This window comes from Tachypleus tridentatus, chromosome 13 (genome assembly GCF_004210375.1).
Source record: "Tachypleus tridentatus isolate NWPU-2018 chromosome 13, ASM421037v1, whole genome shotgun sequence".
NCBI lineage: Eukaryota > Metazoa > Arthropoda > Merostomata > Xiphosura > Limulidae > Tachypleus > Tachypleus tridentatus.
This window is the reverse complement of record NC_134837.1, coordinates 157,240,679-157,266,379: the sequence shown is the minus strand read 5'-3', so window position 1 is coordinate 157,266,379 and position 25,701 is coordinate 157,240,679. Positions and strand designations below refer to the sequence as shown.

The 25,701-nt window shown below is 29.4% G+C and overlaps 2 protein-coding genes across 3 annotated transcripts in view; one reads left to right on the top strand and one right to left on the bottom strand.

Annotated features, from left to right (window-relative positions):
- LOC143240833 (microphthalmia-associated transcription factor-like) overlaps positions 1–5,187 on the bottom strand; it is a 64,331-nt gene extending 59,144 nt beyond the window's left edge. For both annotated transcript variants that reach the window (XM_076483988.1, XM_076483989.1), the window contains exon 1: positions 5,183–5,187. The gene's annotated coding sequence lies outside the window, so the exon portion shown is untranslated. The remainder of the gene's footprint in view (positions 1–5,182) is intronic.
- Positions 1,334–25,701, top strand: part of LOC143240834 (interferon-related developmental regulator 1-like) — a 44,469-nt gene continuing 20,101 nt past the window's right edge. Inside the window, exons 1-5 of the mRNA XM_076483990.1 lie at positions 1,334–1,548; positions 9,703–9,787; positions 17,013–17,093; positions 17,715–17,916; positions 22,250–22,300. Coding sequence (XP_076340105.1) covers positions 1,392–1,548; positions 9,703–9,787; positions 17,013–17,093; positions 17,715–17,916; positions 22,250–22,300 — 576 coding nt within the window. The 5' untranslated portion in view covers positions 1,334–1,391. The remainder of the gene's footprint in view (positions 1,549–9,702; positions 9,788–17,012; positions 17,094–17,714; positions 17,917–22,249; positions 22,301–25,701) is intronic.

The window sequence follows — 25,701 nt, the reverse complement described above, 5'->3', positions numbered from 1 at the left end:
CGGCTGGATATGTGTTAAATGAAGGCCTTAATCAGATGTTGTCCTAATCTTGATAAGGATGTTGAGAACACTGTTTGTGCATGTATGGATTGTGTGTCTGTACAGAAAATCCTTGCCAAAGTTCCTGTGCAGTACTTGTTTTTCAATGTCTCTGCAGTGACTACACAGACTTTGAGAAAAGGAACTTCCGTATATTAGTGGATTCACACTCAAGATGATCAAAATTTTTACCCATGTCTTCTATAACACCTGAAGCCACAATCACAAAACTGTGGGTTATTTTCAGGCTAAGGATTACCCAAGAAGTGTCAGATAGCAGTCCACAGTTTACTTCTTCAGAGTCTTGTTACATTTCTACAGAGTAATGGAATCTAATATAAATGTATCACTCCTTATCATGCAGTCTCAAATAGTGAAAACAGAATGAATGGTACAAGTGTTGAAGTAAGGAAATCCTATCAAATTAAAATTTGTCCTTAGAGCCCAAGTTAGTAAATATAAATTGTTTACCTATCATTGTAAATCTCACACTCTGACAAGATAGTTCCAACAAGTTATTTTTTTATTTATTTTCTGAAATAATAAATGCAACCATTATAAAATCACATTTAGGTTAAATTTTAATTTGCTTTTGGAGTTTCACAATACCTTAACTTTGTTAATATTGAATATTGCTGTCAGCTGTCAGTGCACATAAAGTTTTCTACACACTGCATACTGTGTTAAATCCATGTTGTTATTGTTGTTTATTGTGGCAGTTTATGTTTGCATTAATAGTTGACCTTATACAATCTTGTCTAGTTTGTCTGTAATATAAATATCAGATGTCTGATAGCATAGTTACAGCCTTTTCATTTTTAATTTGGGTATACCAGTCTGTAATTCCATCAGAAGCCTGGTTCCAATACCAGGAAGCAACATTGTAACACAATTTAATGATACAGAAATCAAACTTGAAGCATTCACTGAAAGTGCATTCAGCAGACATGGAAACGAAAAGGGAGAATGTATTGTTTCAACAGTGAGTAGGATTTAGCAAATAGATAAAAAAAAAAAATCTGAATTCTTGGAACAAATGAAATATAGATGTAACCTATGATTTAACAGTATAAGGAATTACATTCCAAGCTGATATATTAAATATTGCTATCCATTACACACACACACACACACACACACACACACACACACACACAATACAAGACATTTCATGTATTATATGAGTCATTTCAAAACTGTACATATTAGATGGTTGCTTGTCAGTGTCTTTCCTCGTAATTTAACATTTAAAATTACTATAAACTTTCCATTTTTAGTAACGCTTACTTGACAGTTTGTATTTTTTTTGTGTTTATACTATATAAACATACTTTTAAATGTAAAAATTGGAGATGCACTTAATTTATTTAATATTATTAGGATATCGGACATCTGCTTTAAAGCTTGACTCAAGTGCATTACCAGAAAGTGAAGAAGAATCCAACTTTGATAATGCCAGTATCATCACTATTGTCTCAGAATCTCATTTTGATAGTGAGGATGGTACTTGTAAGTAGCCTTGGTGAAGGTTTGGTGTACATGTAAATTTGCTCAAAAATGTTTTAAGATTTTGTTGTCAGTTGAGTTTCTATTTTTCTCCATGGTCATTTTTTTGAAATATGATTTTGTAAGTTTTCTATGTATTTTTATGTTTATGAACAGTTTTATAATTAATAATCACAATAATGTAAAGTGATAAAGAAAAAAGACATTATTATAACTAAAAACATGTTAACAAGAAAGATAACATAGTGTCTAAGATTCATATCACCTGTTAATCTACTAGAGCAACTGAAAGATGCTAAATTTATAGGTATACATGTTTCTACCAAATGTGTAAATATATTTAAAATAACAGTAATCATAATAAAATAAGCTAAATAAATCATTATGCATATAACCATTGGAAAAGTACCCTAACTAAAGAAAGAGTATGGGTCTGTTTTTAAATTTTAATTAAGATGTGTACTGTATCTTTCAGTCATCACTGTAATGTTTTATTTTTTGATATACTTCTGGGGTCTCCATTATGATTGATGATTGTAAGTTCTATATACATGTGTAATTACTTAATTACCCCATTCATTATTTTACTCTTTGCATCTAGTCCTGGCTCTTTCTTGCTTATTATGTCTTTTTATCGTGCTTTATTTAAAAGTTTATTAACTTTCAATATACAAGGTTGGCCATTTTTACCAACCTATTAACCACCATATAACCATGAAATTATAAGTTGTATTTATTTTAATGTAGTATCTTCATTTAATTTGGCAAGCTTTTAATAAACATTACAAGTCTTTTTCATACAAAAAATAAATGTTTTGGAAATATTTTTACTAGAAATTTGTTTGCATTTATGGAATCTGAGTGCAAGGTAATCTGTATGTTAAGAATAAAAGTACATATTTTTATTTTAAAGTTTTCAAATTTCTTTTGCATAAAACTAATACTTAAATGAATATCAGAATTTTTCCATAAAATCTTATGTTTTATCTGTTATTTTATCCAGGTGTAGATAAGGTTTGGTAATAGTGAATCTGTATTTTTATCATAGTTTTGAGATAAGGTGTTGTTGTTAGCTGGTTGTTCAGCTTTGATTTTAAATTTAAAATAGGAGCACTTCCTTTTTCAGTAATGTCCATTCATCTGGTTCTAAGTCTGTTATTTTGAAGTATTTGATATTTGGCTTCTTGCTACAGTATTTGCTCAGCTGTAAATCCCAGAGTTGTTAGAAAGCCTGTTTTGCTCATGCTCCTTTACTCTGGTAGCCAGGGTTTGTGGCATTGACCCAATGTAGCCAGTCTTGTCTACTATATGGACATATGTACTGATACACTACCAGCAGTCTTTTCAAAGAAGGTATTTTGACCAGGAAGATGAAAGAATTGCATATTCATTTGTTCAGTTTGGAGATCACTCTTAGGCTGACTTGGGAAGAAGTTGACTGCAAAATGTCTGTGATTTTTCTTTTTAGTTTGATGTCATGGAAACAACTGAATGGTAACACCAAGGTGATATGATATTTGGGAATTTTGAAGTGGAATCTTGGGGTTGTAAACTTTATTAATATATTAAAAAAAATATTTTTGTTGAGGAATGTTAGAGTGAAAGTATTTTTTTTAAAATGATTAGATCACCAAAATGATTAGAAAATTACTACAGCATCTGGTATTTTTATGTACTATGAGTTAGAATGCTTATGAAATTAATTTGGAACAGTTTGGCATGAATGCACTAAAATTACAGTAAAGACCAGAAAATGCTATTTGGTGGTAATATCTTGTTTGAACCTATTGATGAAGACCTTTAGATCTGAAAGGGGCAATTTGGATTCTTTTTGTTTAACTGTAAACTTGATATTCCTGTGTTTTGAATTTAAGTAATTTGAAAATGTTTTAACATGGCTCTGTTCTCTGAATACAATAAAGGTTTCATCAACATATCTGTTATTGACTGAAAGCTTAAATTCAGATGAACAGGACTGTAACTCATTAGTTTCATGATAAGACAAAAAATAAATTGGCTGATATGGTAGCAAACAGTGAGCCCAAGGCTACACATTCACCTTGGTTATGTATCCTGTTAGTAAATGTGAAATGAAATTCTTTAATTGTAATTTCAAGTAGTTTAATGAAATAAGTTTTAGTTAAGCTGTTAACTTCAGTTTCATCAGGGAATATTAAACCACTGCATAATTTAATTATTTCTTCAAGGGGATGTTAGAGTATAAAGACTCAATCAAAACTTGTGATGTATACAAATTTAATAAATTTCATTTTTCTATCAAAATCAGAGAAATCAAATTGGTAAATGGAAGTAACAACTTATTCATGAAACTCACTAATTAATAACTGTTTCTGTTAGATGAAGTAGGTCAGTTTGTTAGGTATAATGGGTGTAATAAGTTGATTTTATTTGGAAGCATGGGACCAATATGTACTTTTAAAGAAGCTAACAGCAAAGATGTGTAGTTGTTTGTAGAGTTTGCAGGTTTAAGGAGAAGGTGGAGGTTATCTTAATCAAAGTAGAGGCAATAGATAAAAAGAAACATGAACTGTGGAAAATGCAGCAGAACTTCAAGAGGAGCTTAAGCTTTCATGTGAAAGGGTTAAATCGTCTAATAATGACTTTCACAAAGTTAGAAATAGTACTACTACAACTAAGATAGTGGACTTAATTGTAATGTGCCATTGTGAAAGAAACTTCAGCCCTTGGCATGTGCAGATAGGAACTACTGGAAGGGGAACAAAAACAAAAGGGACAGAGAAGGATATGAATGATTCACTTAAGGAGGTTATAGATAAAGATTATTCTTTGACAAGGCATGTGGGTAGGATAGTTTGTGGGGTAAATATGGAGAAAAAATTATGCTTTCCAGGGACATGGATGGAGGATATAATTGACAGAGCAAGAGATATAATAAAGGAGTCTAGCAGTGATGCAGTTTGTGTTGTTAGTGAAGGAGCTAATGATGGAGAGAGGTCTTATAGATCACAAGAGGTAATTTTTAAGTTCAAAGAGTTGATAAAGGCATTCAAAGAAATAGGCCATAACTTGTCAGAGATGCTGCTGAAAATTGATTGTGGAGATGAAATTATAAGTAGGTTAATGGGGCTGAATGATAGGCTTTGGTTATTATGTTAAGGATTGGCTGGTTAGACTTGTGGGATCAGGGAGAAGGGAGATTTTTGAAATGAATGGTTTACATTTAAATTTGATAGAGTCTGGGATCTTTGCAGGGGTTGCTAACTCAGTTGCAAGGTTAGTTTTAATCTAAGACTAAGTGATGGTGCATACCAGGATGAATGGAGAAAAAAAGTAGAAAAACATTTAGCATAGGGAATTAGTATAGTAGTAGTACTAACGGTAGGCTTAGTTACTATTGCAATGCTAGAAGTATAAAAAATAAAGGTTAACTTTACAGCACTGGTAGAAATTGTAGTCTTTGATATAATGAGAGTAACTTAAAATGATTAAATATAAACAATTATGATTGCAGAAATTTCTTTAAAATCCCTGGTTGTAGGTTATTTAATAGGGATAGAGTTATTAAAATAAAGTGGGTAGGAGTGATTTGATATGTAGAATGTGAGTTACATCCTGTTGAGGTTATCAAATATAATGGCAAGGAGATTGAATCCATTTGGGTTTCTGTTAGCAAATATAAATGAAAAATACATTCAGTGGGAATTTAACAGACCACTAAATAATTTTGATGAAATTAATGAGAAAATTTACATTGAGATTTCAGTTGTTAATGAGGTCATAATTGTGTGTGATTTTAATTTCAAGCATATATTGGGTTGAGGAATAATTCGTGAGCATTTCTTCAAGTTAACAAAATTTATTCATAAATGAAACGCTTTCGCAAAATATTTCATGTCATTTGGTAGATAATTTTTTGCTCTAATAGATGGTGTTTGATTTTCATATGTCTTTAATTTTTGCTTTCATTTTCAGCTCATTAAATGGAATGTCAAGTGGACAAAATCGAGCATTTTCGACACCATCTGCTTTTCGCATTTAATTTCTTGCAATTTCGTTTAAAACAGTGCATACTATATACCTAAGTATTACATGAAATAAAGTATCATAATAAATGTTTTGGGTGTAATGTGTTCATGCATTGAAGTATTGTATAGTCTTGCATGTAATGCTTGAATGAAATTATTTAAAAACGCTCAGGAATTATTCCTCAATCTAATAGATTGTGAAATGTTATTGTAGTCATTCTAGAAAAACAACAGGGAACTTAGATTTAGTTTATTTTTTATGGTGTTTACAAGGTCTGTCAAATCGATCAACCCCATATAGAGTTATGGCAGGGAAAATAACAGGTAAAATGTTAAGTTTTTTAAAGAAACTATTTGATAGTTATTTAGGAGGTTATAAAATTTTTGCAAATGAAATTTGGCAATTTTCAGATGGAGAAAAGTATTTTTGAATCTTAAAATGAAAAATACTTTGTTGGATAGTCAAACATTCTAAAAGAAAACATTCATGAAAAAATGTTTAATTTAAAAAAAATATTTATTTAATTAAAACCCCTAATTTTGTGTATGAAAGCTTTGTAACATTTACTGATAATTTTTGAAGTTTTCTTATGTTATACTTAGATTCTCAAATGTTATAGTAACTTTGGTGGTATGGGCTGGGTATAATGCATGCAGACTCATAGTCAAAGAGTTAACTATTACAATGTTCTTCAAACCACAGTAATAAAAGGCAAAAGAAATAAAATGTTCTAGAGGGTTCTACCAGACAGTTGCCTTCCATCTGGTCATAAGTGACATTAGCAGGTAACTAGTGGTTTTGTCATAAAAATAACAAAGAACAACATGCTAAACAAGTTTGACAGTTGCAACCATATTTGAGACTCTAAAATCTTGTACTTTCCCACCCTAAAAATGTAAAACTTTTAGTTAAAAATAATTTATAAGGTTAAAATTTGGTGGATCACAGGTGGCCAACTATGTAGCTTTGAACAGTCATGTGAATATACCAAGTGCTTTGACAGTTGAAATAAGTAAAAAGAGTGATAATCAGACACACTACTTATGATTGATTCAGTCATGATTTTGAGTAATTGAATATTTTAGCCACCACTAATAATGCACATAAGTAATAGACTAAATCACTTAGCTCTAGTGCTGATCTTTGCTCATTGGAAAATGCTGAGTTTTAAATAGTATATTAGTTGAAGTAATTAATAACATGAATTTCAGATAATTGGTTTTTCTCATAGCATTAATTAGTTTAATCTTACTTAATTTTGATTAATTGGTTAATTTGTGTGACACTAATAGATCTAATGGTTAATAAGTTAAATTGCTTTATTCTAGTGCTAACCTTTTCTAATTAACACTGGATATGTTTGGTCAAAGTGCTCATGTCACAATATATTTTTTTTATTACAGTTACATTCAAAATTTAATTGAATTATTAAACTGAATTATAAATTACATTATGGTCCCAAGTTCACTAACATACAGTGATAATTCAGTTATATTAGTTTAGTTTTAATTTTAATAGGAAATATTTACATAGTAATATGACTTGGTGGTGCTTTTCACTTGAGCAATAAAAGTTGATAATTTAGCTTAAGGGCTTGGTGTGCCTAGATGAAAGATGCAGATTTAAAATCTTTCATGAAAGTAACTTGTAAGTTTGTCAGAAAGCCAGATTAATTATTATAATTTTAGGACATCCTATTGCATTTGATATTTCTTTGGTCTAAAATGCATGTATGAAACCCACATTATTTTTTAACAAGCAGCTTAGAAAAAAATGAAAAATAGGTTTACTGTACTACACATCCATGTCCAAAAGGCATCAAGATTAAAATAAATTTTCTTGTTTTTGTGTTTTTGTATATTTTATATTGTCAGATATATATTTATCTAGACTTCAGTCTCTCATTACTGATTCAGATATCCCTTTTCTATACTTATTGCACTAAATGAGCCAGTTATTCGTGTTTTACTTTTTACTATTTAGTGGTAAGTAAGCAAACAACCTCAGTAATAATCAGATTAATATTGATTCAGTTAATATGGTTACAATCCTTTAATCTTAGATGATTAGTACTAGGGGTCAATGTATATACAAAAGACTCATCCAAAATCTAGAGGTAGGTTTTGTATCTATTATGCTAGTAATAGTAAACATCCTTTGTGGAAGCAGTGAAACATTTTGATCCTACTGTGTTGTTATAGCATTTTGCTTCTTATATGTACCAAATACTACAGTGTTATATAATCTCAAGGTACAAAATAAAGAAATAAGCCTTTGAGGTCATTTATGGCACTGAAGAGTCAACTTTTAGTTCCCTAATGCTATTATGCATAGCAATGATGTAATTTAAAAATTTTGGAAGCATTTTAAGTTTTTTGCTTGAAAATGGCACTTCAAAGTTTTTGTAGTTGCATCATATCTTGTCAAAAAGGTAAACCAGGAATAACCTGATTAAGATATATTGATTTGTGTAATAAACTTCTCAGTAGATGAGAATTTATAATCAATTTGGTGACTTCATGCAATCTACTTGAAGTTAAATATTGTTTGGCAAAATTAGCAACAAGAAATAAAGTGGTTAATCAGGGCTTTTATGTTTAGGACCTCTTGCCAACCTACTCCCATGATAATGTGATATCCCCATGTGATGCTCTCTGAATATTCCTCACAAAAGTTTTCTGAATTTTGATTGATCATTTTTCAGATGTAGTTATTCTGTAGTAGATAGTAACTTAGCATATTTATGTGTAGTGACATAATGTGGTATTCAGAGTTATCAGTATAAATAGCACAGTATGTGGCCGGCATGGCCAAGCACGTTAAGGTGTGCGACTCATAATCTGAGGGTCGCTGGTTTGCATCCTTGTCGCACCAAACATGCTCGCCCTTTCAGTTGTGGGGGCGTTATAATGTGACGGTCAATCCCACTATTCGTTGGTAAAAGAGTAGCCCAAGAGTTGGCAGTAGGTGGTGATGACTAGCTGCCTTCCCTCTAGTCTTACACTGCTAAATTAGGGACGGCTAGCACAGATAGCCCTCAAGTAGCTTTGTGCGAAATTCAAAAAACAAACAAACAAACAAGCACAGTACGTATGCATGATACTGAAGAGGAAATTTAATTTTTCCTGATATTTTGGAAAATTAATCATAAGGAAAATGAAAAGTTTGAGACATAATTTAGTCTCTTTCTGCTGGTAATAATATCTAATTGCAATGGATTTTTGTAGCCCACATTTTGCTTATTATATTTATAATATTGATGTAAGATAATTTTTCAAATCTGTAAACAGTTGTAAAATGTATTACTTCTTTTAGTACAGTAGAGAGTTGTATTAACTGTGTAAAGAAGAGCAATAATTTACCTCATTAACATATAAAATGCTAGCAATTAAAAATTGAGGTACTAATCTCACATGATAATCCTAAATAATAGTGTAAAGTGACATGATTTCAACTACCACAACGTAACCAATTTAAGTAAGCCAGAAGAAACAACACAGTAATAGTTTTGAAATAAGTTAGTTTTTTTAAACCAGGGAATCAATTATTAAATATAAGTATAGAAATTACTGAAATACATTAATTGTAATTACTGTTACACAATGGTTTACACATTTAATATAAAACGTAGGTTATGTTTTCTGTGCACTAAAGATTTAATATACAAAATTATGTTTTGTTGCTTGTAGGCAAAGAATACATATATTTGTAGAAGAATCAATAACAAAGTAAAGTATGTTTAATTGGTTTTACAAAACATACCAGAATTAATGGCTTTCAAAGTTCCAATGCTACAAATGCATATGAATGTTACATAAAAATAAGCTATTTTATTTACACAAGGTGCATAATCTTTAAAAAGTTTTAGAGTTTAAAACTATTTCATGTCTTTTTTTTATGTTTTGCAATCCAGTAAGACAAATCATGTAACAGGTGTGTTGAATCTGTGTATCTGTTCATAGTCAATGTATAAAACATGTTATTTTTATGAGAAAAAAATACAAAATTAAATGTTGGAATTCAGTTCTGATGCTGGTTTGTTCATTTTCTAATATTTGTTACACTGTTTGAGTAATAATCAAATTACACAGGCTTAATTGTAATATATTTTTAAAAAATTAAGATTTAAATTTTTATTGTAATTGAAAGGGGCAGATGAAGTGGAAGAAACAGCGTTATCTGATGATTTTGAAGAAAAGCTTAAAGAAGCTATTGATGGAACCTCACAGAAAAGGTTTGTAATATATTCTTAGGAACAAAATGGCCTAGTAAATGTTGACTTTTGAACAGTAAGCTAATATAGTTTCTCTATAGCTGAGGTAATGATATATGGGAATACAAATTTCTGTATAAAGTTCTGTATTACTTATTGATTAATAGTTTTAAGAAGTTATTTTTTCAATTTTTTGTATTATGTGTAGCTGTTTGTGAAAATGAAAATTACCAAAATTATAAGATATTCACAAGATGATAGAAAAGTCAGAAGTCACAGTGATTTTTTCTTTTTTAATACAAGTTTTGTCCTTTATATAATTTTTCTGAGACTTGTTTGTTTTTCACTATTCATTTTTAATTTTGTTACAATAATTTGGGATGTTATTAACCATGTAAGAATGTGTGGAAGGAAACCATGTTATGTGTGGGTTCCTGGATTGAGTTAGTGATGGGATGCAACATGTGTTAATTTAAGGCACTCCTGAATATATTATTAGACTTCTTTGTTTACCGAGTTTTTTGAAACTAATTCAGTGGCTTATCATAAATGCATTGGAAGATTGATCTTATACCATTGGAATTTTTTGGGGGAGGGGCATGTCAAACTCTTCAGTATTGTTTGCCACACTTTGAAACAGAGCGTACACGGTTCACAGTTTTATTGCAAGAGTGATATTGTGTCATAGTATTTGTGATGCAACTTATACACATACTAAAGAATACAGCTTGGAAAAGTCATGGTGTTGCAAAACTTGCATTCTGCAGTACTATGTTGGAAGAGAATAGTGTGAATTGTTGTGGCTGATTTCAATATTTTGTGCATAGTTTATTGAATGAAGATGTCTTTTTGAGTTAGATGTACTGTATGAACAATCTCTTCCCAAACAAAAAAAAAAGAAAATGCAACAATACAAGTCTTCTTGTATGACATCTATAAGATGTGTATGACAGGTATCTGTCAGTATTTCTGGTAAGATGTGTATGACAGGTATCTGTCAGTATTTCTGGTTTTTAATGTTTCACTTTTTAGTGTCTTTGTTAGAGAGATTCTTAGGGAAATTTCAAGACTTGAAGTAATTTTAAGTTTAATAACAAAATTGAAATTCTGGATTTCACTGTCAGAAGTACTAAGAATTGTGGTATTTTTGTCATGCATTTACATATTCTCTCAAATTTGTATTATATGTATGCTGTTTTTATATCTGATTATGGAAATTTTAATGTTCCTACATTACTCAAAATTTATTACAATTCAACCCAAACTACTGTAACGTGTGTGTTTACCTCCAGTAGTTTTGTCTGTTGTTAACATAAGATAGTATTTTAGTATGTGGGAGTGTTAAATTTACTTTCTGCAAATGTCTCATTCATTTTGGGATAAAGCAAGAGTTGGATAATATATAATAAATTACAAAATTAAAATATATTAGTGTATTTATGAACTTAAAAGGTTTCTAACAATATCCACAAAAAATCACTTTAAAGTATGGCCATTTTATTTATTTTTTATCTGCTACTAGTCCAGAGCACTGTATTTTGGGATAACAGAATTCAGAATAAAAGTACTGAAAATATTATTACTTTAAGACTATTAAAATAAAGTTTATGCAGGTCTGTATAATTATATAAAGATTTATTGAAATTAATGATTTTGTGAAAATTAATGATTTGCTGTTGGAAATATTCCAAACTTCATTATTAGCATTATCAGAATTTGCTTGATAAAGACCATTGTCATCATACACAGTTATGAATTTCTTAATGGAAGTTTTACAAATAGTATAGAAATTCACATTTATTATTAGCCAGGTGTATTGAATTACCTACTAATATTCAACTCTATATTTTGTTTAGTGAAACTGTGATCTGCTGTATTTTTATCAGAACTTGTGTGATAAAGACCTTTGTCATCTCCACATTTTTTTCATGGTATAACCTAAGCTATCTTGTCTAATTTTTACTTCTCATAGCTGCTATATAGTGTAAAAGAATTATTTTGACATAAAACATAATTTGAATTTTTGTATTTTTGAAATTATTTTTGCATTGTAACTAAAAGATCAAAGAAAAAAAGTGAATTACCAAAGAAATATTAACCCTTTCACAAATGGGTTTGTGTATTTCACGTAACCCTGTAACTATGATGCAGTCATGAAGGTATATATACTATAATTCTGAAATCAATTTATGCATCGTCATGAAATTTGGCAAGCCTTCAGTCAACATATTGTAGATTTAAAAAAAAAAGTATTTTTATTCAAAATTTGTCTTTAAATATATGAAGTCAGTGTGTTAATTGCTCTGTGTACAAATTGATTTTCGTGTCAAAATTAAAAATACCATTCTTCATTTTCAAATGCTTAGATTTAACTTTTTTGTAATTTTATAAACCTCATAGATAAATGTCAAAAGTTTTTCTTTATTTTTTCAGGAAAACTTTGACTGGCTTCATAATCAATTTTTTTTTTTTTTCTGGAATGACTGCAAGTTGCAACAGGAAATCACAATTTTTATCCAAAATTGTTTAAAGCTCATAACAGTACACATTTATTTATACTTAATTTTATTGTTTTAATGACCATTGAACCATGTCTGATGAATAATTTTGTTACATAAGTTGGAAACCACTTGTACATGGAGATCGAGTTAACATGTTGAATGACATAATGCATGTGCTACTCACAAGCATACCTCATGAAGTTTTTTTTTTCATTATCTTCTCTAATCTAACCTGCTAAGGTTGTAATTTTTAAATCTATTTTATTTTTATAATAATAAGTAAATATACATGACAAACAAGGAGAATAGTACTTACCTGGGTCTGTGTTTTGTTGTTGCTGTTAACTGTTGATGAAACTTAAATGTACTTTTTAATACTAATTGCATTACTATACTGAATAATGCACCAGAAAAATATAGAATGATAACATAAGCAAACAATATCTTACAAGTTTCATAATTTTTCTGGCTTTCTAACTGTATGATTAAAGCTTTTAAAAATTTACCTAAGCTCATTGATGTGATTCCCATGAAGAAAACTTTCAACTTGAACAAGGTAATAGACAATTCTCTGTACAGAAAGCAACACAGTATAATGAATTGTTCAATGAAATAAAATTTAGCATATTTTTTTATTTATAAGATAGTATAAAATATCAAATGTAACTATTGACAAAATGTGAAAGAGGATGTGATGAATGAGTATGGTGAGTGGCTTTATTTTCAAAGGCTGTGAAAATTGTGCTCTGCCTGAATAATCTATTATAATGAGTAATTAACATTAAATTCTGTACATTTTGGAGGGGTGCTAAATAAATTAGAAAAGAGTGAGACCTAGAGAACATATGTCACAATTCTCTTACCAGGAGAGATTTCAAATTTTAAAAAAATTCCTTATAAAATAAGAATTTAAATTTATATAATGTTAATATTTGATTTATTAATTATGTTTTACAATGCTAAAATCAGGGGTTTGATTCCCCTCGGTGGGCTCAGGAGATGGCCGGATATGGTTTTGCTATAAGAAAACACATGCGCACGCGCACACACACACACACACACACACACACACACACACACACATTAACTATGTTTTCATGCTAAATTTATTTGTTTGCATTGATCATAAAGTATTGTGTTGGAATAAGCTTAAAGTAAAGATATAGTGTGGGATCATCTAGCCTAGAGCCAAGTGTATAAAATTTATCATAAAAAAAAAAAAAATATATCTATTGAACTTAAACTTAAATCAGTTATGAGTTAAGCTATTTGCTGTTATATGACCAATGTTTTTATTTACAAGAAGAAACCTCCTTAATCAATGAGGACTCTAAATTTAAAAAAAATCAAATATTTTCCCAGTTTTGTTTTATACTTTCAGTATACTTTCAACAACAATACTTGGTTACACGTTTGTGACTAAGCAACATCACATAAAAGCCACTAGTGGAAGGTAATGTTGCCAGAATGCACTAGTTTTTCTGTATATTAAAAGTTGTTAATCTGACTTATGCAAATAATTATTCAATGAATATGCCACAAATTTATTTCATAATTAGTTTTAATTTTTATATCTTCACAAATGAATTTACCCATGCTTGCCTGCGTGAACTGCATTTTTCTGCATCTTTATTGGTCAAGCTTGATTTTGCAAAATGTTTATTTCTGTTGACTGTGAAATGTGAGGTTAGGGTGTACTATGAAGTGGTAGTGGTAGTATGTGTCCCATCAGTTTTTAATGGGCTATATTCTGGTACTATAGTAATTTGCACTGGATATTAATTTTATCGACATATGATGCTATGATAATTGGCTGTGTTTAAGTCTTATGTAGTGAAAAGTTGTCTCATATAGTTGTAAAACTGCTTTATTTGATGATTATTGTTTTCATTTGTATTACAACTAAAAGAACTGTAAGATAGTTACAGGGAGGATAGCCTAATCCAAGTCCCTTGCCAGATTCTCTTAACCGTAAAATAACAATTATCAAAATCATCATATTTATACTATATATATTTGGTTCTAAAAAATGATCAAAACATTTGAAAAAGTAATTAATAGGGATAAAGTACGAAAGTAAAATATTTTCTCTCCAGTTGCCTCCTAGTGCTTGTGATTTGGAATTGGGAATGATATAATAATATTTCTACTGGACTCAGTTAACTATGCTGCAGTTGTTTTCACCACTGGTTGGAGTAAACTCTTCTAGCATGTAATTAACAGTAATTATCACATAATTATGTTTTGGCTATATCTGTTCATATTAAATATATTTGATAATTTTTTTTATCATAAATTGAATTTACCTAAATTAATGGCATTGCCTTGATTAGAGGAGTTTTAGTTCAAAGATTTTAATTAATCCTTTTACTTTTTGTTGTCATAGAAATCGCTTATCAAGAGCAAACTTAGTAAGCCCATTATTTTGAGAAATTGAGCAAAAAAGAGAAATTTAGAGTTTTGCATTAAAGAAATTTTAGTATATGTATATACATATGTATGTTACATATTTGATCTGTCATTTAGTTGTAGCAATTATTTATTAGAAAGACTGGAGGGTCACAGTGCACAAATCACAACTTTTCATTTAGAGTTATATCCAGTATTTAATAAAACTACTTTATTATCAATGTGTCAATAGGTATGGCATCAAAATATAATTTAAGTTGTTGTATTGTCTTACTTCAGATTTTTTTAATTTCTGAAGAAAATATTTATGTAAAATTTCAATCTTCAGTTTAGATCTTTTTTCTTCTATTCTTGTATTCCTTTCAATATCCAACTGAGTAGAAACACCCAATAGAAAAGCCAGAATATAAAATTTGAATGTCTAATCCATTTTGTTTTATCAATATATCGCAATATTAAACACACGTAAACAACACTTCAACTTGTGTATTTGTCTTTCAAGACATGCGTGGTTCTCTCTGATATTGTTGCTATAACCAGTAGAAAGATTGTATTTTTTCACGATTTCTTATGTTTATGTCCTTTTATATAGTAGAATAGACAATTTCTTTGAGAATTTCTGTCTCCAGTTGTGCTCAGTTTTAAGCTGCTAATGGAATTGTTTTAATCTTTTATAGCTCAGCTAGTAAGTAAGCTTAAGTTATAGTGGCTTTGGGACACTCTATTTTAATTCATGCTGTATATGTGTATATTTACACACACACACACACACACACACACACACTAAATTGCATACTTGAAAACAATATTGTTTGAAAAGTAGTTTTATCAATATACAATCTATAGTATAAATAGACATAGCAAAGGTAAATTTTTGTTTATGTAGTTTTATTATTATGTATTTTAAACACAACTAACTAGAATGTGACAATTAGAAACTGTTAGGGTATGTAATAAAATATATATAAAAAATTAAGTTTGTGTGATCTTCACAGCTCAAGCACTTTATGTGGTGTGAGGTCAAATGGTGTGACATCATGCCATTTGTTTACCTCAAGTTCTCTTTCTAAACTACAATTGCTCTTTGGTACTGAGAGAGGGTTCATTTACAAAAAATAAAACAAAATTAAATGAAACTCAATGTGAAAAGGTTAAAAGCTGTTATGATAAATAATTGTAATTGGCTGTTACCATATGAAGTTATTACAGATATAAAAAAAGATATTTTGATTTGGTTTTATATTTTTAGCTTTTTATTTCAACATACATAAATAGCTTTGCTACATTTATTATTAGGGCAGAGAGGATAACAGATAGTTATTCTAGAGGTTATGCAAATGAAATATGAAAACTTTAGGATGAAAAGAAGTATTTCTTTTTATTCTCAGCATGAAAATCAACATTCTGTCAGAGTGATTCAGTAAAAATGCTTTGAACAATCTATTTTGTGTTCTAGATTTTAATTTTACTTAATAAAGCATGCTAGATTATGTAAATAAACACTTAGTGTATTCAGAGTTGTATATCCATAAGTTAATGATTTAATTTTTTTTTTAAATAATTTAAGTGGTATCATCTATAGTAGTTTAATTGAACTCTTAAACTATATTGTTACCACTTGTAATTTATGCACCATTAAATTCTTACATGTAACATGCAGTGTGAAATTGGCTTGTGTTATCTGTATAATGATAATGTTCGGCAATTTATTTTATTACATTTAGTCTGTTTCTTAGGTAATCTATCAATTTTTTCGGACTGTTTTGTATTTTGAATTTTGTTTTACTATTTCAATGTTCTTATAATTTTTGATGTGCTTACCTATACTTGGCTCATGTTGTTGGTTGGACATAGTAACTTAAATTGAAAGTTGTGTTTCATATAAAGCTAGCTTAGAATGCATAACTCACTGCAATTTTAAATGTTAAATATATTCTTAATAGTATTCATATTTGTGTAGAAATGTTTTAACATGGTGGCTTCCACATGATCTACTGGTGGGTGGTAACAGTTTTCCAGTAAGACCCATACAATCCACTGGTAAATTGTGCTTTATTTTCTTTTTAAAGGGCCACTTGTTGGTTGGGACAAAAGAGCTAGATATAAACTCTTGTAAAAATAGTAATTGTAAAAGGACAAGTGGGATCCTGGAAAGTATTGGCAAAATAGGCTTGGGAGCCAATGTGTTAAATTCATTTTCTAAACTTGAAAATGCTTTTCATACTGTACATGTCAGAAGAGAAAAATTTACTAAGTATTTATAATGAGCCCAAGGTTTTTAAAATTTAAACAGTTGCCTAAAAGGAAGTAAAACACATCGTTTTTATCACGTGTAGTGCAAAAGGCCGACAGATCTGTCTTGAACTTGTCAGAAAGTCCTTAACATCAAGATATATGTATGATTTTATCATTGAAAGGTAAGTAAAATCACAGATTTATAGATATGGTGATGTTACTTGGTTATGCATTTTTATTTTCAAATGTGCATTAAAGAAGCACAACAGACTTCTAATATTTTCTTTGTTCTTTAAAGGAATGTAACTGAAAAGATGTTAGTAACAGACATGGTAGGCTTCATCATTGTGGCATTAAACACATAAGGAATTGATTCTTATTGTTATAGATAATACTTAAAATGGTGTGTTGTTTTTCAAAATATTTGTTTAAGAACACTGGTTCTCATAATTTATTAAGAAAATATCATTGAAGTTGTGCAATAAAATACTGTTGCATTGTTACTAAACGGATGCTTTTATTCTCATAAAATCAGATTTAATTCGCATAAAAGTCTATGACTGAAACTTTTAATACTGTTAACCAGCCAGTGAGAAAATAGAAGTAAATATTTTTTTTTTTTTATAATTTAATAATTCAACTTAATTTCCTTACATCTTGCAAAAATTTGACTAGGAAGCAGAAAAGAAGTAATATGTTGTTCTGTCTTCTTTTTATATATAGTTTTTGTCCATAGACTTTAGTAACAAATATCTTAACTCATAAGTTATGAAATAAATTAAAGTTCATGTGATAATTTTTAGGAAGATGACAATCACTGATATGCTAGAAAGAAGCTTAAAGAAAGGAAAAGGAGAAGAGCAGGGAACAGCAGCCATTTTAGCAGCTCTAGTGTGTATACATCTTGGTGTAGGAGATGACAGTGAAGCGTTGTTTCATGAACTGGGTCCTATATTTTCACAGATTGTGGCTGACCGTACTGCTTCACCTGTTGCAAGAGATAAGGTTGGTCACAAAATGCTGTACAACATTAATTCCTTATTTACACTGAGACTAAATTTGTCTCAGAAATATTCTATATCTGTAGGAGAAGGTATTTAAAGAGTCAATAAATAATATTAGTAATAAAATCCTGCATTAAAATAATTTTGTTTGATTTTAAATAAATGCTAATTAGTAAATTCAAAACATGAAAAAATTTGTGTTAGCTCTACTACAATGGAGCTACTAGGTGAACATTGAGAGCTTGCAGAAGCTTTTGTAGTTTTTGTTGTGGATTAGAAATTAAAGTTTTCTGTTTTTTTAAAAAAACTTGTAAACACATTTTCTGCAATCAAAGCTGTTTGCTTTTAACTTGACCCTACAGGCAGGAGTCAAGAGGCCATGTTATCATATGTGTTGACTCCCATTCAAAAGTTTATCGAACTGCTGTTTTATAAATGCATGTTAGGAAGTTTGGTATCAACTTTTAGTATTATACATAAGTTAATTTTTTAGTTTAAAAGTAAATATTCAAACAAAATTTTAAATATCGATTTTTGTGTGTCAGGTTATATATTGAATGTAGCATTGGTCAAATTAGTTGTTTATGACATTCAAATACAAAGTCTACAGTTTCTTAGGAATTACATACACAAATTACTGATATTGACAAGCTAGAATATAAATATACTATCTTTTCTGTTTTCTGAGATATATTAATTGAGGATGTACCCTCCTCTACAAATTGTGAAAATACTTGCTCATGTATATTTAATTTGCCCTGTGACATGTATAACCAATTGAAAGCTCAGATTGTCCACTAGTGAATATTTTTGCCTGTGTAAAGTATTTACCTGTTAAACTTTTTCTTTTCTTGTTAGATTGCAGATGATAAGGTAAGACATTAGTAAGCTCAAAATTTCTTATTTTTTTGGTCCAAATACAGTGGAATTATAGTCGATTTTTGTGGTATTCATTTAGTAATTTATGATTTTTGATTATTTCAAAGTGTATAAATAAAACCTAAAAAAAATGCAAAATTTGATAAGGCTTTGCATCTTAAGGCAAGCAGCAAAGTATAAAACTGGAAGAGATAACTGTTTGCTTTACTTCTTTATTTACTGTTGTGTGTTTGAAGAAAAATAGTAAATTGTTTGTAAATAGTCATATATTGTAATGTAACTAATATGTGACTGTATGATACAAACTACTAGCTCAATAAACACAGCTGAGAAAGATCTGTTTTGTATTATGGGATACAGTAATATAAATGCACTCATGCCCATGTCATTGCATCTTTTGTATTGTGAACTGGGCACAACTGATAGGATAATTTAATAAATATAATAATGAGACATAATAGTGAAAATAACATAAAATATAGTTTTTTTCTTAAATGTTTAATAATTATTTGGGGTTATAAAGAGTTTGTGAAACTTAAATTTTATAATGCATCAAATAATTTTTAATTTTAAAATCAAAAATACTTTACATATTGGCAAGTGAACCTTCTAAATGAAAAAAATGCATGAGAAAAACTTAAGACTTAACAACAAAAAATCACAGTTAATATTGTTTTGTTACAGAGCTAACAAAGAAAATCAAACCCCTCTTGCCACACTCACCTGTAACATCCTCTCTCATAATTTGTTACTAGTTTTCTTCTACATTTAATTATATATTACCTATGACCAATAGAAATTCAAGGTTTTCATGTAACTAATAACATTATATTCTGAATGGTTAAATGTCAGTTTCACTTGGAGTACCAGATTGTTCTAGTGGGAAAGTTAGCAACTAGATCAGATGAATTTGTAAGGACTTTTTATGCAGAGTTAGAAAGTCAGAAAAATTTGGAGAGGTGAGGGAATTTCTTTATTTTTTTTTTGTTGTTAGCCTATATTGTTTGGTATATTATTAAATTTAAAAAAAAATATGTACAATACTATGAATAGTATAAAAAATTAGGGTTAATTCTCTTCAACAGCTGTGAGCAAGAAAAGATCAGATGGTATTTTATTCCTTGTGTATGATTATAAAAACAATAAAAATATGTAGAAATAAGGATATTTTAAAGTTAAGATTTAATTAAATAAAATAAATAGTGTTTCACAAGACATGCATGAGATCTGCTTGTACTAGTTATAGTAATTCATAGGTAATTTAATTCAAGGGTGTAATGTTAGCTGTGTGTGTCCAGAATAATTTACAACTTATAATGGTGTGGACATTATAGAGTTTGTTATTTTGATACAATTGTGAAATGTTAGTCACAATTCAGAGGACAGCAGAACAAAATTTAATTATAAATAGATATGTACTGTTACAAACTTAGAGCTACTTAGGATAAACAAATGTAGTTTCATGTTACAATTTAAAGTCATTCTAGAAAGAAAATAGGGGTAGTTTAGATTTATTTCAGTTTTCTTTTGTAGTTATGAGGTCAGTCAAATTGACTGAATTTTTTTTTTTTAGGTAGGATAGAGAAAGTAATTAACTATAAAGTTTTACTGAGAAAAAATGTTTGAAATGCATTTAGAAGGTCTTGGGGATTAAATAAAATTTGAGGTAAGGAAAATTATTTTTAATTTTAACATAATTAATTTACACATGGACTATTCAAAACAAATACATCAATGGAGAGTTCTTTATTTTATTTGACTAAAAAGACTTATCATATTAACTGAAAAACTGCCAAAGTTTTGTTAAGATATACACACTATACTGAAATTTAGAGATATTAAATCTAAAAAGACTTTAAACATATACGAAGAGGTAATGTGGTTGTTCATGTAGACTGAGCCCATATAGAGTTAAGGATCACCAGATGCAATAATATATAAATTAAACATGGTAAGGATTTGTTGACATTGATTGATAAATTATTTATAATTTTTACTTCAGCTTTAACTAAACTACAGATAACCATCAGCTAGTAATCACTGTATAGTTTGTTAGTTGATTTGTGGTGAGAATGATCTTCCATGAATTGTATTTGTTTTATTACTGATACAGATTTTCTTTGGTCTTAAACTAGCATATATGCGTACATACATACCAGCAAGTATGAATATTTGGTAAACACAATTTTTGTTTGAGTATCTTACTTGGAGCACAATATGATGCAGTATTTTTTTAAGCCATAAATGAAACAAAAATATCAGTATTTTACAGCTTTATGAAATGTATCTGCTTAAGTGTTATAAATGTTTAATAATATACAATTTTCTGCATTTTTATTTATTTTCTAGATTTAAACATTTGAAATTTTATTATTTGAAATGTGTATCCATTTTGTATTAAAATGTTTTTTGGAAATTTATTTTTTACCAAATTTATATAATAATTTGTGTGGTTCTTGCTTGTTGATACTTTAATTCTATTCATATAGATATACAGGATATTTAGAATTCAGTTGATAGGCAAACAATTCAGAAGTGAAGAGATGAAGAAAGTAATTGTTAGTGGTCTGGAAAAATGTATATTACAATATTGAGGTCACTTAGTTTACTTGATATTTTCTTCAGAACTTGGTAATGTGCATCATAAACCAAGAATATCTACTGCAAAGGTGTAAACAATAACAAATTAAACATTTTATACCACTAATAACTTCCAGATGAGTGTCATTCTTTACACCATATGTGTATCAACAGCTGTATGCTGAAATTTCATTTATGAATAGAGGCAGACTGAGAGTAACAAGTGGTATTGACAGTGAATTCACCAAATTGATATTTATAAGACTTGACAAAGCTGTTTGTTATACTTTTATCATGCTTATCCCACCTGCATTCATGTCTTTTACTGTTTTTCTTGAAGAGTAACTTTGGTAATTTAAAAAAAAATGTTTTATCTGTCTTTATTTTTACTTTGCCACTGTGTAGATATCTTGTACTTATTAATAATTTTTTGATGCCCTGGATTAGGCATATAGCTTATTCCATGCCACATTTATACTCCTGTACCTTTCTGCTTCTGAAATACTTGCCTATTAGTGGAATTCTGAATTGCCCTTATAAATCTAAAAAACAAATTCATTATATTTTTGGTTACTGTCATTTTGTTTGCAGCTGAAAACCACACAAACTATTTTAAAAGTTTTTGACACATTATTGCCTGTTAACTTTTAAACTGTATTAGATATAATATGCAATATGCTGAAACTTGAAGTAGCTTTGTAAAACATAAATTTCCTTTTTAAATTAAAATTCAACTGATTCTTATGATGTACTGAAATATATGGGCTTGAGAAACTTATGAAAACAGAAGTTTGTCTTAAACTTTGGTTTTTCTTTTAATGTTTATACCTTTTAGAGTGTTTATTAATGTTTGTTCAAATATTTTGGCATTGCAGTGTGCAGCTGCCCTAGGAATATACAGTTTCATAACAAATTCTGGTGTTGGTGTAAGTATTCTGATCATGATTTTTTTTCTGTAAATTACTGTTAATTTTGGTATTTAAGTCAGTTTTAGTACTCTTTGTGATATACATCTTTTTAAATGTTTCCTGTTAGTTTTAGAGACATTGTAACATATTTAGCACAAGAGCTGCTTTAGGAATACTTATTTCACATACTGTATAATATGAAACATTTTAAGATTTTTCTAGTAAAACTGCATTCCAAAATTATCTATAATTTTTTTCTTAAGCATTTATTATTTCTGGTGTAGAAATGGTACAAGACTCATATCTGTGCTTGACTGTTTTATAAACATAATAACACCAGTAATTTCGTGATAATTTTTTCTAGTAAAACTGCATTCCAAAATTATCTATAATTTTTTTCTTAAGCATTTATTATTTCTGGTGTAGAAATGGTACAAGACTCATATCTGTGCTTGACTGTTTTATAAACATAATAACACCAGTAATTTCGTGATAAGGCTGCCAGACCTTAGGTGGTACTGAGTAATATTTTTTCTTTGCTGATTTTGTATAATGATTTTATGTTGTACCAAATTACAATTTGCACTATATATTAAATAAACCATTAACTGCATTCCAGGATTATTGAACATTTAATTTCAAAAAGTAAATAAAACATTCATCTTGAATACTCTGCCTAAACAATCTATCAAAGAATGATCTTCATTCTTAATACCATGTTAGCTATTCAGACCATTACATCAACAGTTTGTGTACTTACTCAATTATGCAGTATCAGATGTTCCCAAAAGAAAACTTAAAACTTTCTTAAAGCCTCTGTACCTTAATGGACTGAATTAAGACTTGTTTGTTTTTTTAAATATGGTTAATTTTCACATTCTATTCTTGGTTTGTTAAACATATTACTTTAAAGATGACTGGGAATGACTTAAGTGTTATTGTTTTAGGTTATACCCACACTTCATTCTTTACTGATAACAGTTGTTTTCACATTCTATTTTTGCTTTGTTAAACATGTTACTGTAAAGATGACTGGGAATGACTTAACTGATATTGTTTTAGGTTATACCCACACCTCATTCTCTACTGCTAACAGTTGTTTTCACATTTTATTTTTGGTTTGTTAAACATATTACTTTAAAGATGACTGCGAATGATCTAAGTGATATTGTTTTAGGTTATACCCACACCTCATTCTCCACTGATAACAGTTGTTTCCTCCACCTCTCCTTTTCTGAATTACTTGCCTGTAAATTGACTTTTGAAAGCCTTTAACCTGTTGACTGCCAAGTATTTCAGCTGCTATGGCAACTCTAAACAAAGTTCAAAATACGACTCTGATGCTTCTTCATTTTGTAACTTTTTTCGTGATGCCATTTTGGATCGAAAGTGAAAGTTTGTAAGTAGATCAAATGCATGTATGGTGCTGACATCTAGCGTTGATGTTAGGTATTATTGAGAACAAATTAACTCGTTCGTGGCACTGTGTTACCGATCAGCTTGGACAAGTTATCTCATCTACGGCACTGAACAGGTTAAAGTCTAAACAACACTCTTTTTGTGTTACAGCCATTTTCACTCTGAGAAGTTACACAAACTACTTATTTTAAAGTTTGTTATTTCAATATGTTTGTTATTACCATGAGATCTTATTGAAAGCTTTGGAAGTAGTGTAATAGCATTTGATTTTTACATTCCATTTCTTGTATGCATTCTTTTACTGAGTTCACCTAATTGTACACTAATAAGTTATGAATTCTTCCACCTTTTTTAAACTTAAAGTTGTATATTGTTGGGCCTGAAGAAAGAAATGTTAGTCCAGAATATTACCTAATAATAAAGAGATTTTTACCAGCAATATTTTATCCTCGTGTATGATTATTTTCGGTTTTAATGCAGTGTCATTCAACATTTTAATGACAAACAGAACAAGGATTATCACAATAGGCTGCTGTGGTTTGGTTGCAAATGTTTCAAAGTGTCATTAGAGTAATGTGGAGCTTTTCCAGTCAGTGGTAGAATATTGTGGACATCTGAACTAGGCAGGTCATCCTCTTTATCTTAAGTGGGTGTGTTGATTCAGGCTTATCACATTGTAGACTGTCTGTTCCAAAACAGGATTAAGTGTACACAACTGCAACTGGACACAATCAGCATATTGGTTTATAAAATTTCATTAGGCCAATTTGTTTGAGATACATTTAATGAGGTCCATTCAGTTACTATAAAGGCAAAAAATAGCATATATCAAGTGATGCTAAGAATACAAGAATATATATTTTTACTGAAAAGTAAATCTTCATTTTACCAAGGAAGAGTATGCTTATTTCAAGAGAATGTGGAACCAAATCCAGGATTCATTTTAGTAAAGAAATCTGTGTTATGATGATGAAAGAAGTATGATATAGGTAGAAATAAGAATTCTTAGAAGTGTACAAACATATATTTTGTATAATAGTGTTGTTAATGCAACATATCATTAAAAACCACATTCTCTTACCCTGAGCTGCCATGTGCTGATACAACTGGACTTAATTTCAGCCTAATAAATAATAACACTGTCTCTTCTGCTGTCTTAAATTCATTAACATCTTCCTCAAGAAGATGGTGGTGACAGTGAAATGGAGTGATGTGTATGCTCTTTGGCCTTCAGTTGTATAAAGTATGTTTTGAATATTCTTTGGATTCTTGTTGTATTCCATCATCTGATTCTAAACATTAAAGACACCATTAGAATAATATTCAAAGGAGTGGCCAAGGATACTTAACTTTATGAGCACTGATTTTAATAATACAGTATCAGCTTCCTTTGTTATTTGTTGTTGAACATGCATTAAATTGAGTGAGATATAGAATCTTCTACCAGATGGTCATTTACAAATGTAGACTGTATGACCAGCTGTTTACATTTAAGATGAATTAGGATCATAAAATGCATTGTGTTTCAAAAACATGAACTTGGGGGGGATGACTGACATCACATATTTGTGATTTTTCTTGTTACAGTTAACATTTTTTAAATTTCAGTCATTGCACAATAGTTTAGTGCAGATAAGACTAGGTAAAAGCTAATGTTTATTACAAAGTAAACTCTTTTATGACCATAGCAGCTAGTGGGGTGAACAGGAATGATTTTTGAAATGCCTGCATGTTGCATGGATAGAAAGAATGATATTGTATGACATTTCAAACAAAGGTTCAGATTCCAATATCTTATCCTTGGTTACCTATGTCACTAGTTATTTCAAGTTATATGTTACAAGGAAGAAAACTTGCATATCATAAATTTTATAAACATCTGTCACTTTTTGAGATAGTCATGTCCTACTCTGGGGAGTGAGTATAGACAGTGTGCCAGACTGTTATAAGCCTCCATAAGATTGTCATTGCCATGTATCACATTTATCCAAGTAAAAGGA